The 15066-nt window shown below is 36.4% G+C and overlaps 2 protein-coding genes across 8 annotated transcripts in view; both read right to left on the bottom strand.

Annotated features, from left to right (window-relative positions):
- Window positions 1-7774, bottom strand: part of LOC134355420 (5'-3' exonuclease PLD3) — a 47551-nt gene extending 39777 nt beyond the window's left edge. For 2 of the 3 annotated variants that reach the window (XM_063065309.1, XM_063065467.1), the window contains exon 1: window positions 7640-7774. In XM_063065309.1, coding sequence (XP_062921379.1) covers window positions 7640-7678 — 39 coding nt within the window. In that variant the 5' untranslated portion in view covers window positions 7679-7774. Of the gene's footprint in view, window positions 1-6869; window positions 6940-7639 lie in introns of those variants that run through there. The other variant, XM_063065394.1, reaches the window with a different exon arrangement.
- A 219-nt stretch (window positions 7775-7993) lies between these two features.
- The window catches only part of cep170ba (centrosomal protein 170Ba), a 64905-nt gene continuing 57832 nt past the window's right edge, over window positions 7994-15066 (bottom strand). For all 5 annotated transcript variants that reach the window (XM_063048318.1, XM_063048291.1, XM_063048309.1 and 2 more), the window contains 2 exons: window positions 14194-14245; window positions 7994-13986 (listed from right to left, as the gene is read on the bottom strand). In XM_063048318.1, coding sequence (XP_062904388.1) covers window positions 13697-13986; window positions 14194-14245 — 342 coding nt within the window. In that variant the 3' untranslated portion in view covers window positions 7994-13696. The remainder of the gene's footprint in view (window positions 13987-14193; window positions 14246-15066) is intronic.

The following is a 15066-nucleotide window of genomic DNA, read 5'->3' as shown; positions in this document are numbered from 1 at the left end:
AGATATGGCCCAGTCCATCACCACCATCTTTCCACCATCAAGCACATCTACACTGAAACTGCTGTCGCAGGAAACCAGCATCCATCATCAGAGACCTCCACCACCCAGGTCATGTTCTCTTCTCACTGCTGCCCTCAGGAATGTGGTACAAGAGTCTCAGGACTCACACCACTAGATTCAGCAACAATTATTACCCCCCAACCATCAGGCTCCTGAACCAGAAGGGATAGCTTCACTCGCCCCATCACTGAACTATTCCCACAACCAATGGACTCACTTTGAAAGACTTCTCATCTCATGTTCTTGATATTTCTTACTTACTTATTTTTTTCTTTTTTTTGTATTTGCAGTTTATCTTTTGCACACTGCTTGTCCACCCTTTTGGCGAAGTCTTTCATTGATTCTATTATGGTTTTTGGGTTTACTGAGTTTGCCCACAAGCAAATGAATCTGTGGGTTGCATATGGTGACGTACACAATGACCATATAAAGTATAAACCCACTCTTGGAAGCTTTCATGTTTTATTATTTTACGACTTCATTTGGCTTTTTTGACACTGATCAACGGAAATTGACTCTTTTGTGTCAAAGTGAAAACAGATATCTACAAATTGATCTAAATTAATTACAAGTATAAAACACAAATTGATTGATTCACTCCCTCCAAGTCAGTGTTTAGTAGATGCACCTTTGGCAGCAATTACAGCCTTAAGTCTGTGTGGATAGGTTTCTATCAGCTTTGCACATCTGAATAATTTTTCCCCATTCTTCTTTACAAAACTGCTCAAGCTCCGTCAGATTGCATGGAGATCATGAGTGAGGAGCCCTTTTCACGTCCAGCCACAAATTCTCAATTGGATTGAGGTCTGGTCTCTGACTTGACCATTCCAGGACATTACTTCGTTGTTTTTAACCATTCCTGTGTAGCTTTGGCTTGTGCTTGGGGTCATTGTCTTGCTGGAAAACAAATCTTCTCCCAAGTTGCAGTTCTCTTGCAGGATGCATTAGGTTTTCCTCCAGGATTTCCCTGTATTTTGCTGCATTCATTTTACCCTCTACCTTAACAAGCCTTCCAGGGCCTGCTACAGTGAAGTATCCCCACAGCATGATACAGCTACCACCATGCTTCACAGTAGGGATGGTGCGTTTTTGATTATGTGTGATGGTTGGTTTATGCTAAACATAGTGTTTAGTCTGTTGGCCAAAAACTGAATTTTGGTTTCATCAGACCACAGAACCTTCTTCCAGCTGACCTCAGAGTCTTCCACATGCCTTCTGGTAAATTCCACTCAAGATTTGGAGATTTTTTCCAATGGTGGCTTTCTCTTTGCCACTCTCCCATAAAGCTGTGACTGGTGAAGCACCCGGGCTATAGTTGTTGTATGCGCAGTCTCTCCCAGCTCAGCCATTGAAGCTTGTAACTCCTCCAGAGTTGTCATAGGTGTCTTGGTGGTCTCCCTCACTAGTCCCCTTCTTGCATGGTCACTCCAGGTGATTTTACAGCTGCACCATATTCTTTCCATTTCTTGAAGACTGACTTCCAAGGGATATTCAGTGACTTGGAAATTATCTTGTATCCATCTCCTGATTTGTGCTTTTCAATGACCTGTTCACGGAGTTACTTGGTGTGTTCTTTTGTCTTCATGGTGTAGTTTTTGCCAGGATACTGACTCACCAGCAGTTGGACCTTCCAGATACAGGTGCATTTTTACTACAGTCAATTGAAACACCTTGATTGCACATGGCGATCTTCATTTAACTAATTATGTGACTTCTCAAATGAATTGTCTGCACCAGTGATGATTTGAATGTGTCATATTGAAGGGAGTGTGATCAACTATTTTGTGTTTTCTAATTGTAATTAATTTAGTTCACTTTGTAAAGATCTGTTTTCATTTTGACATGAGTCACCTTCTGTTGATCAGTGTCAAAAAAAGCCAAATTAGATCCACTGTGATTTAATGTTGAAAAGCAATAAAACATAAAAACATCCAGGGGGGATGAATAGGCATTGTATATACTTGGATAATATATTTACTTTGAACAAGCTATGATTGAATGATGGAGCAGACTCGATGACTGAGTGACCAAATGGAGGGATGTCCTGATGAAGGGTCTCAGCCCAAAGCATCAACTGTTTATTTTCCATTGATGCTGCCTGACCTGCTGAATTCCTCCAGCTTTTTGTGTGTGTTGCTTTGGATTTCCAGCATCTGCAAAATCTCTTACATTCTGCTCCTTTGTCTTTTTTCAAACATTACATAGAAAGCACATTGCATGGAGAAACATACAGGAACCTACAAACGTGTACATCAGTTTCATACAGGTTCTCTGGCTTTTGCACACTGTGTTTTAGTCATGTGTTTAAGTGAGTAAATATCCCACCATTTAGCATGGGTATAGACAGCTATGGCACAAAATTTGACAGATCACCCCAAAAGAAAACTAACCTTTGCAACAATGTGCCAGATGGTGCTCTTAGCATGGTGTTTCGCAATGAAAATTGCTGCTGGAAGTTGTGGGATTGATCAGAAATTGAAACATTAATGATTTTCCTCTTTTTTAAAACCTTAGGATACTGAGGCCTATTACAGGACCCCTGCAGCTGAGATTGGCCAGCTCAACAAAGGACAGAAAATAGTAGGCAGCCAAACTCCTACATACGAACAATGAGAGGATGCATAGAAATAGGGGTAAATTGCTCATTGATGTTGCTTTATATATTGAGATCCCCTCATCTCATCGGTAACTCCACTAAAATATTCCTACAAAAGATACATGGCATTTTGCTCTTTTAGGAAGAAAAGCAAATATACCAAGAAAATTCTGAAAATTAAACAGAACATATTTTTTAGCTTTAAGTTTACATTTTTAGCGTGTATCCACACACAGTGGGAGCAATTTAAATGAAAACATCTCACATGATAAAGTAATAAAATAAGCAATGAATCAGTGTTTATACTAACCAAAATAGACCAAATACTAACATGAATGGATTTGTGCCAACAATCACCAAGTAGAAAAAGAGGAATTGAGATTGAAGTTTCACATCTGTTTATTGTTAGTCTGCTGCAGAGAAAGGGATTTGAGCAGCTTCTCTGTTATTTCCAGTTTCTGTTGTGTGAAGTAGTGTTACTACTTTCATTGACAAACGAACTTGCTACACAATAGTCAACTGATTGTACTAACAAAATTAAATCCTCACTACAGTTCAGCACTGTGTCTATCAATTCTAAGCTGTGAATAGTGAGATTTTGCTATTTATTCAATATTGTATCTAATACAAATTATTTTGATGTTTCTGATCACATGTAAAATTGATAGTACATTATAGCATGCAGTAGCATATCAGAATAATTTCACTAGCTTTTTTCCTCAGCACAGTACAATTTTGTACTCTCCTTTTGAGAATGTGGAGATATTCACTAGGATGCCAGTTTTGTTGATAGAAAGTCACTTTTCCATACTTTAAGCTAGTGGGTAATATTCTCTTTACATTAGAGACAAGGCATTGACAACCTACAGCACTCTCGGAGGGAGGGACGGGACGGAGGGAACTTGGTCCAGTCCTGCCATCTGCACCCCTCAGTAATTATTGGAAAGATGAGAATGTTACTGTTCTTGAACTTTGGCTGTTCTTGCCAACTGTCACATGTAACCTATTTAGCTAATGGAGCATGGTTGATGAGTTTAGCCTCAGTTTATTCTTGTTTAGTATCAGACTTCAATGTTCATATTCCTGCCATGAGTAAAGGCATACAGCAGTTTCACTTACTTCCTGAACTGTGATTTTGTAAGTGATTGAACCTGTACATAAACAGCCACCAGTTTGAATTGCTTTTATAAAATGCCCTTTATAGAATTAATATGGCTCGATCTCATACAACAGTGGTTAAAAAAGAGAAGTGATTAAAACTATGGTTTTACATCTGGTCAAAACATTTAAATATTTTAACAGACTTTCAAGATGGTACTATACTGAATTCCACTATCTTAAGAAAATTGCAGAACAGCTGAATACATTTGCAAAATTAAAATCAAAAACATTTTTTCAGCAAGATATTGGGATCCAGATACTTTTTAATTAAGTATTTGTAATATATGATTTTAAAACACAATAGTCAGTTGGGGGGAAAATATTAGCCACTAAAGAATTACCGAGAGCAAGTCTTACAATGGTGGCAAGCCAATAATTTCATATAATTAGATATTAAATTGTATCGTGTTCAGAGATGCCAAATGACATATAGGAATCTCAGCTAAAAATAAAGCTACTCTCAATATATAACATCTAGTTTAACTATTTTCTGAAATTTCCAAACTTTTATTTTAGCATATTGTTTACATCCTCTTTCCCACTCTGCAAAGTTACTGTGATAAACAGAACCATATAAATTCTGCTATAATAATTTAGTTTAAAAAAACAGAATTATGTTTGGAAGGAAGGGGATATACAGGAATTTAAATGCTATTTTTCATGCTATCCATCAATTGGGTTTCAAAATTGCTTGTAATGACATTTTTCATTGGTTTACATTTACCAATGAGCTATGGTTTGGATAGTTTTTTTTAAATGCAGGGGTTTAATAAAAGACAGACTGAGAAAAGTCTGAGAAAATTCTGCTTAGACATTCTCTCCTTTATATAAATTACAAATGCTACAGTTCACTGTAAGAAAACTCAGTCACTAATTATAATTAGTTTGTAATCAGATGCTTATGCATTAAGATGTGGATACCAAATTATTGGAAAATTTAAATGCACAGTACATGATCAGATGCCATAGCATTACTGTTACCGAGTTATTCTGCACTGCAAGCTGCAGTCAGATTCCGGACTGCGGTTAAGATGAAGTAAAGGATTTCCTTAATCAATAAGTTGCTACGGTTAGATCACGTTTCTCCATAGGTACAAATATACACGATAATTCTTCTAAAAATCCTTCAGTAATTAAATAACTGATAGCAGATCATCACCATAAAACCATAAGACGTAGGAGCAGTATTAGGCCATTCAGCCCAAGTCTGCACTGCCATTCCATCATGGCTGATCCAGGATCCTACTCAGCCCCGTACACCTGCCTTCTTGCCATATCCTTTGATACCCTGATCGATCAGGAAACGATCAACTTCCACCTTAAATATATCCACAGACCCGGCCTCTTTGCAGAAATTCACCACTCTCTGGCTAAAAACAACTCCACTTTACCTCTGTTCTAAAAGGTCACCCCTCAGTTTTGAGGCTGTGCCCTTTAATTCTGGATACTTCCACCACGGGAACATCCTCTCCACATCTACCCTATCTAGTCCTTTCAACATTCGGTAGGTTTCAATGAGATCCCCGCGCATTCTTCCTAATTCCAGTATCACATCTAGTATGCATGAGTTAATAATCAACCTTAAAGAACAGGACATGGTTGCAGAATTAATTACCAAGAATGGCACCTCAAATTCAATTACTACAGCTGAGGTAACAAATCAAATTACCTTTTAATCAAAATATTAATTTTATGCTGCTATAAATATGTAAATGATATTGGACACACATGCACTTTGTCTATGCCATCCCTTACTGATATAGGGCTGACTGCATCCCTTTAGAAGTAATGGTCAGAGAATATAGTTATGGAACACTATGGCACAGAAACAGGCCCTTTGGCCCACCTAGTCTGTACTAAACTATTATTCTGCCTAGTCCCAGCAATCCACCCCTGGACCATAGCCCTCCATACCCCTCCCATCCTTGTACCTAACCAAATTTCTCTTAAACGTTGAATTCAAATCCACATCCACCACTTCCTCTGGCAGCTCGTTGAACAATCTCACCACACTCTGAGTGAAGAAGCTTCCCCTCATGTTCCCCTTAAATATTTCACCCTTAACTCCTGACCTCTAGTTTTAGTCTCACCCAACCTCAGTGGAAAAAACACACTGCATTTACCCTATCTACACCTCTCATAATTTGTATACCATATGTCATGGTAGAATGCCAATGCATTACAACATGCCACACAGAATTCTTCTCTGAATCCATTTGATCTTCAAAGCTATTATAAATGAACGTGGTTAATGGGAGTGAGCATATTAATTTCAAGTATTTCAGATTTTAGTCATTTTAGCACTTGTAATTATTTTGTGTTAACATTTTGGGTCATGAGAAGCATGATAGTCCACAAAGAATTTGATATTGAATTTGAATGCCAAAAACTCCAAGTTATTTTATCCCACAAACTCAAAATTATTCTTTCTTAGTGTAATGAACCCTTATGATTTAATCTCTTCACGTGTCTGAACAAATAAAAAAGCACTGATCTTGTTGGCAGAAAATTCATGACATCTTCACACTTGATATTGGTTATGCTGTATTAAAATGAGCAACATAGCCATACATACATCACCTATACCCAATGAAATGTAATTTATCTTGAATCACAAACAATTTAAGATATTGCACTAAAAATGTTATCATGCAATATCAGAAAATTAACCAATACCTCAATTTGCCAGTTAAGAAATACTTTGCATTAAAAATGACCTCTCATAAATATCCTCCACTTTGAAACCACATACATATCTAAATCATATTGGCTTTGCATTTGAAGCCATTAATTGAAATGCTGTTAGATCAAATGCATAGCTTTAATTCTGCCTCATATGATCTACTGCACATAGCAAAGATACAGTTATACAAAGGAACTGAAAATAACAACAGCAGTCCAAAAATACACATTAGTGCATCTGTAGATTTCAAATGTATGTTTGGGTTCTTGTTTGACTACATTATTCACTTTTTACAAATTCACTTATTGGAAGCTACTGTCCTTGTTCCACAACATTCTCTGCAGCTCAGTAGCATTTTAAATCACTTACCCAATGTTTAAACAAGCTTGTTGATTTACAAGCTGCACTCTATAGAACAAGGTCACACGCTCAATTTGTGGCAAATTAGTTAAACTCAGGTGTTCAAACCTCAACAATTTGCCGGTTGAGAGAAAAAAAATGCCTAATCTGCCAGGCTTCCAGGTGTTAATCAGTACTGTTTACCTGGTGAGTATGTAGACATTAGGTAAGGTTTGAATGAGGATAATGAATGGTAAATTCCAATTGTAAGACAATGCCTTGTTGGAAGTATAAAAGGGCAACATCAGTTTAAACATTTGGAGGAAAATGTTTGAATCAGTAAGTACGCAATTGTCATTTGAATGCTTTTCACCATTGCGTTAATAAATTGGCCCTGATTACAAAGGTTGAAGTAGAAGACCACTGCATTGTCCATTATCTGACCTTGTACACAAGAATTAAAGGAGCAGCTCACTTCAATGATTAGATTTTGTGTATATTCAAAGGAATTCATTATAAGATCATCTGAACTCATTCAGTAACTAAGGCACTGAAATTATATTAATTTAATTTTCATTAAGGACTAAGATTGGGAAGAGGGCTTACATCCATTTAATGCATTTGATGCCAAGGACCACCTTTTGTTTTAGTCTTTACAATTGTGCAAAATCAACTATTAAGAAAGAATTCAAAAACACACAAAAACAAAATTCATGGTTACTACTTTAAGAAAACTGCTTAAGTCAGGAATAACTTCAGTGCAGTATTGGATAACAGAAAAGCAGCACGTGTGAACTTACCACCATAGAGAAGCCGATCGTTTCGCTGGCTGTTTTCATCTACAGATACTGACAGTTCAGTCCATAATAAACATCTGCTGTGACGTGATGAAACCTTTATTCAAACAGCTAAATTTCTTTTAGTTCCTCTTTAAGTTATGCACTTCTTTTTTAATGTAATTTGGTTTTGGGCTGCAATGTTATCACCAAATTCCACCTCATTTCATTTGCACAAAGAGAAAGAGGTGATAAAGCTGATAAGGCAAAGCAGGCCAATCAATTCAAAGGAAATTTGGGATGGATAACACTCAGATCTTCAAAACAGAAAAATAAAAAGGAAGAACACATTTTCATTATCTTTTTGGTATATTTTTATTAAATGGTTCCTGTTCATAACCAGAATGTGATTGGTTATGAATAAACATAAGCACCAGATGCTTAAAACTTAAAAAAGCACTCAGCAAGCTTTTTACAATTCATATACATTAAAAAAATTTGTGTTGTTATTTTAAAACTTACATCAACTGTAGTAAATTTATTTGATCAGTTTCTCCTGAGAAGTCTGAATTTGTTTCCTCTTCTGGTGCTACTTCAAGTCAGACCATAAAATTATCAGAATGTTTTTTCAATGGCAGACCATTAAACAATAAGACTTGGGTCTGAATGTTGATTGCCCCAAAACCAGGTACAATGCATAATAGATCAGGCGCCATTTGGTGTAATACAGCAAGTCAGCTCTATACTGGCCTGCTAATTATGACTGAAACACGAGGAAATCTGCAGATGCTGGAAACTCAAGCAACACACACAAAAAATGTTGGTGAACGCAGCAGGCCAGGCAGCATTTTTTTTATGTGTGTTGCTAATTATGACTGATGTTTTCATTCATTAGCTGCACAACACCAAACGGTAATTCAATATTGCAGGATGACGAATGTCATAACTTGCATTTTCAGGCTTACTAACTAATCAATGTAGTATCCAGCATAACTTGTGGCAAATCATCTAGTGTATTGCAATTCAGTTCAAATAACCAAACAATACTTCTAACTTTTGAACATTTGCACTATTAAACCATTTCTTATTTTAAGGGACATTAATAAAAATAAACTCCTCAACATAACATTCATGTTGAAATCCAACTTGAATCTGAATTTCTGAGTAACACAAAATACTGGACGAGTCTGAAATAGTCTAAATGCATTTAAAATATTATTACTGAAAATATCACATGAAATGTTGAACAAGTCATTGAAGTTTGATATGAATCTGTTTCCTAATTTGTTTAGAAAACATACTTTCATCTTGAAACATAAAATTGTCAGCTTTCTCACAAAATAACAATGAACCAATTACCTTTTTTAGATATACAACAATGCACAAGGAAGCTATTTGGCCCATCAGTTTGAGTCCTATTCCCATTACTTCCTTGTACCCCCTACAACAGTCTCTCTCACAATTGGTCATCAACTCCCTTTTGATTATCTTTACCATCAACTTATGTTAAGGGAGTATGGCACAGCAGCTAATTAACCTACCAGCACGTATTTGGAATGTATTAGGAAACCAACACACCAGGGGAAAAATAAGCGAACTCTGCACAGACAATAGTGATGTCAAGGTCACTGGAGCTGCATGCAGCAAGAGACACCAAAGTGGCAAGTGGAATTCCATTCCCAAAAGTGCAAAGTCATGTCTGTAGAGAGGGCAAACATTGCAAGGAAACATCTGATAAATGTTTGGATACCAAACGTAATGGAAAATAGGGATCTTGAGGAAGCAAGGTATGTCGGTAAGCTGGGATATGGATACTTATCTGTATCAGTCAAAGCACTGAATACAAGATCAGAAAGGTAATGCTGAAATTGTACTGTACCCAGCAAAAGAGAACCAGCAATAGTACAGGAAGAATTTGTTAGCACTGTGAGGGCTGGAGAATTGTTTCTTTATGGATGAAAAATGAAAATTATGAGAGGCATGGACGTGGTGAACAGAAGGATCCATTTCCATTAGCCAAAAGATCAGTAACTGATGGGGATATATCTAAATTAATTTGATCAGATTTAAAGTTATTTTGCTCAACAAGTGAACCTACTGCCTGAAGGAATAGTGGATTCTTATATTTATACAGTACTTGGTAAAGCATTTGAAAAAAACACAACATGCAGAGCTATGAGTGAGATTTCTGGTTGGCATGCATACAACAGTCCAAAAACTCAAATTCTGTGCTGTAAATTTCTCTGATTATTTAACTCCCTGGGATGCCAGCTGCTAAACTTTAAGGAGAAGGAAATCTTATGAATAAAATACTCTGCCATTTTAAGCATACTTTTGTTAATTTTCCTCTGTCTGATCCAGACAGACATGTGGAAAAGGATACCATTACAATTTAAGAGTGTCAGTAAATGCAAAGCAGTCAAAGTCTCAATTTGGTACTGAGCAGTATGATACCTTGAGCTGACATGTCAATTTTTTTATGGTTACTAAATACTTCATCTTGCAGCCTAGTTAGTTTAGCAATTTAACAGTTGTTCACATGGATTTTCAAAACACAAACATTTCACTGCTATGTAGAATGGTTTATTGTAGTTACATTCTATGGAAAAATTAAATAGAATTTAAAAATTATACTACTGTGCAAAACAATTTAACAATCAAATGCTTTCATTTCAACAAAATTTACACATGATATTCATTATAAGGCAACAAAATAAATTACTGCTTTGAAACTGGCCAAAAATGGAAGAAAGCCGAGTATATTCAGCTTTATACAATTGTGCAAAAGTGAAATATACAATAAATGGAAAGCTGGAGTGTGTACAGAAATACAATATTCCAAAAATGGCATGATCCAGTTGGAAATTAAAAGCTGCACAGTTGGTATTTCTCATTTAAATAGAATCTGTTACAAGTAAAATAATAAATGTGCCACTCAAGAAAAAGTACAGTTTCAGCAGGCTAGCAACAAGTGCTTAAGACATTTTAGCACAGGACATTACTTATGAACAGTGTACAACAATATTGAAGGAATTACATATTTCTACATTTACAAAAATTTAGTGTAAGCATACTACGTCTGATTATTAAATTAACTAATCATTTAAGATATCAGCTTCTAATTCAGAATCTTCCAAACTGCTTGGCAAAATTTGTTATTTGTCAACAATTAAAATAGCAAAGTCCCCATAAAATTTAACTTATGAACATACAAGAGCCACTACCTAAGCAACATACAATAACATGTTCATATACTGCTGTAAGAAACCTGCAATTCTGCTATTGATTTAGTTCTCAGTGAAAAGAGGTGACAATATTTCTCCTCCATAAAACCAGTGTACTTGCTGAGAGCAATCAGTCAAATCAGGACTAAAGCTAAAGGTTGAAGCATACTTCCTTTCTAAAAACAGAATTATTTGCAGCAAATAAATAGAAAAGGAACTGAAGTTTGGATAATATAGCTTCACTATTCTGTAACCATTTAAAATTATAATCTGCAAGTGGAAGACAATTACTAGTCAACTCCACAAACAAAAAAAAAGTACTTCTTGTATTCAAATTCTCACACAGATACCTACAGTACACACTACATAAAAGGCAGATGCAGACCAAAAGCTGCACTCCAGGAAGAAATGCAGGGGATTTGATATCACACGTGGAGGTGCTGTGCACATTAAACATTAGTCATTGTTAATTGTTTGCTGCCATGCCACCAGCTTTTGTTTTTATGGTGAGTAGTTAAACATATGCTGAAACAACATATGCAGCTTAGAAACAGGAACAGGCAGGCACATGCACGTAACGGACAAAGTATACAGATACCCTTCTAAGAAGGTCACAACCTTGTTGTGGTTTGGAGGGTTGTGGAGAGCTATGTTGGCTGGAGTCAGAGCTCTTGGTAGGGACACTCATGCCAAACAGGGTCAAAGGGTGGAGGCCAGACAAAGTGCGGTCCACCAGTGCTCTCGTTTTGGGGGTTCATCTCCCGTCGAACAACCCTGACTGGTCAGACACAATTGTTACAGAAACAGCAATGAAGGATCTTTCTACATCTGTGTGCGACGGTGTTCCTGAGTCTCCACCTGGGACTTGCAAGGTTGACTGCAGTGAAAACTGAGAGGAAGCTATTGGTATGATGAAGAAAGTCCTGAACACTGGCAAGACCAAAAGATGGCCAAGGACAGACAGAAATGGAGGACCTTCATTGCTGCCCTAAATGCCAATGGCATAACGGGCAGTTAGTATACAGATGCCACAATTATATTCATCCATTGTGTTGTGTACTATAGGTAGCCTCACACCGTCATTTGTTCATTAACTAACATCATAGGAAATGATAAAATGAAGGTGGATAATTATTGTGAGAACTGATCCATAAACCTTTGGAAGTTGTATTAAACCAACTGATGTGAAAGAGTGAATTTAAAGAAAATGCAGGTGAGAAGCTAAGATCTTTGGTTTTGGTTTTGTGTTAGATGGGTTAATCTGCAGTAAGGAGGTCAAACTTCATAAGAACCAAGTCTCTGAAATAAATACCACAATTACAAAGATAGGGATATGCTATTTTATCATTCCAGTTATCACAGAACATTGTTGCTGTTATTTATGCAATATATTGGTAGTACAGTGTGGCATATAAAGATATTAGTACTGAATTAATATTTTAATGCCTTTGTCCTGGGCATGTTTCATATTTGTACCGTTTATGATCATATGATCAATTTTAATGATTTTTGCTTGGTTTATCAGCTCTAGAGCTTGTGTATTAAGTTTCTGAAGCTCATCAGCACAAATGTAGGCATCATTAATGCTTCTGTCAATAAAGAACAGGAGAAATATTTTCTATTAATGAAACTTCTCAAAAATCAGCATCATTTTTAGTCATTTGCCTTATCTGACACTTTGACAGCTCTAATATTACTATTCTAAACCTTCATGCAAGCTATCCAAACTACAAATATCACATAGGCAAATTCTTCCCTATGAAAAAGTTCTGTGATCATTGGCGTGTTAGATCAGTAGAGAAGGCATGCCATGCGCTGGTGGAATTAGCTATAATTATGGGGAAGTTCATGGATGGGTGTGTGCATTCCCAGCTGAAAGGGGATAATATGGAAGGCAAAGGTAAGCATGTTAAAAGAACAGTTTGAGAAAAAAAAACTCAGTTTAAGCACATATAACTGAAAATAGTTCCAAATGCAATACTTTCCTAGTTAAACCTTTAACATTTTAAAGTATGAGTTATGTTTGTGCGTTATTATTTTCTGGTTGGGAAGTCCCAATTTTGCTCTTGCAGAATTTACTGGCTGAGGAGGTTGTGTTAGTTTGAATTGGTTATAATTTAAATTAGAAAACTGTCTGGAAGCTTTAGAACTGTCGTATTATTGAGGTGATGTGTATGGGTTTCCTCCCACAAAATTAAAGGCTGCTCAACATCATCAAGGATTAGAAAAACCTTATGTATTCATGCATAGTAGTGATGTGCTGAAATTATACCACATACTTGATCTGAATACAGATATTTAACTATTACGTGTTAACAAGAAAATAAAGATTAGGTTAGAGCACAATGATTGATTTCTCCCTCACAAAATAATTAACCAATATTGAAAACACCACTGTGTGTTAAGTATCAGTCTGTCCATATCGTATCATGTTATAAAAAAGCAAAAGAATACTAAGAATGTAATAACTTGCTAAATATGGAGCCATTGTTCAATCATTAAGTTTGTGCTGAACTTGACATGCAAAACGGAACTTGTGGAACTAGAATGTTCTTCAGTGCACGGCAGTTACATACTGTAATATTCAAATGGCACACCTTCGTCAAGAACTCAAATATTTGTTTTCGACTTCAGTCACATTCCATTTTGCATGTATGCTGAATTCACGTTGCCACAGTGTTATGCAGCCTAGCTAAGTTTTTTTTTGCTAATTTCCATTTTTTTCCAAAAAGCTCTTTCTGTGCAATATATCAGTCACAATATTATTCTATACAGTTTTTTTTTCCACAATCACCCTCACATTGCAACAATGACAATACACACCAGCGCAATAATGGCCAAAACAAAACATGCTCTTTCAAAGCATTGTAATGGCATCTTCTATATTTGGTTCTACCATGGTATACTGAGTATTACACTCAGTGTCAGAGTCAATGCTGTCTGGGTCAGATGACATCTGAGGTGGTTTGGAGCCCTGCTGGGCGTATGCCATCGGTATCTGCATTGGTGATTTAGGCAAATCTTTTGAGGAGATCATTGTATTAACAGTCCTTTCTTTCATCTTCATAGCTGAAGCAGAACTTGGTGGCACTTGATTAGCAGTCAAGGCATCCAGAGATCCATCGGGGTCTATGATTGTATTGATTACTGTGAAATAAGAGATATATTAGTAGGTCCGTCCTTCTTGTAAAATACTGGGAAAGGAATTTGCATGTGTGAATCAATACAATTATATCTATGACAATGTTTGAAATAACTTTCCTGCATGTATCTTTCCACATGTGAAAATTGATAAAGAAGATCAGTTAGAATAGCAAACAGTCCATTGCATAGAGCTTCAATTAATTTACTAACCATCTAATTGTTTCTGAACTCTTCTCAAGTCTTTAAAAATAGAAGAGATTTCCTAGAATAGAAAAGAGTCAAGTTAACAATCAGAAGATAATTTGTTAATAAAAAAGATTTCACAATGATATAATTGTATTAAGGTTTGGGTAATAACATTATTTTTAGAAGATTGTTCATTGTTATAAGTACAAAAGATTCTGCAAATGCTGGAAATCCAAAAGTAACAAACTCGAAATGCTGGAGAAATGCACCAGGTCAGGCAGCATCCATGGAAAGGAATAAAAAGTTGACAATTCAGGTGCAAGACACTTCATCACAAATTCCTCCAGCATTTTGTATGTGTCATTGTTATAAACGTATTTATTTACTGACATATACAGACAATTTTTTTTTAGGCATCCGTTCGTCTCATGAGACCATGGATTTGAGCCTTTGAAGGTTTCCAGGGGCGCAGACCTGCGCAAGGTTGTATGGAAGACCAGCAGTTGCCCATGCTGCAAGTCTCCACGCCACCGATGTTGTCCAAGGGAAGGGCATTAGGACCCATACAGCTTGGCACCGGTGTCGTCACAGAGCAATGTGTGGTTAAGTGCCTTGCTCAAGGACACACACGCTACCTCAGCCAAGGTCGAACTAGTGACCTTCAAGTCACTAGACAAACGCCTTAACCACTTGGCCACATGCCAACACACAGACAATATATAATATCAGAATATCATTGTATGAATAACTATTATTAACTTGTACTGTTTCTCTGCTCTTCAATGTTCAAAGTAAATTAATTACCAAAGTACATACATGTCACCATATACACCCCTGATATTTATTTTATTGTGGGCATACACAGTAAATCCAAGAAACACAATAGAATCAATACAG

Source organism: Mobula hypostoma, chromosome 1 (assembly GCF_963921235.1).
Source record: "Mobula hypostoma chromosome 1, sMobHyp1.1, whole genome shotgun sequence".
Taxonomy (NCBI): Eukaryota; Metazoa; Chordata; class Chondrichthyes; order Myliobatiformes; family Myliobatidae; genus Mobula; species Mobula hypostoma.
The sequence above is the reverse complement of the archived record's forward strand: the minus strand, read 5'-3'. Positions and strand labels throughout refer to the sequence as shown.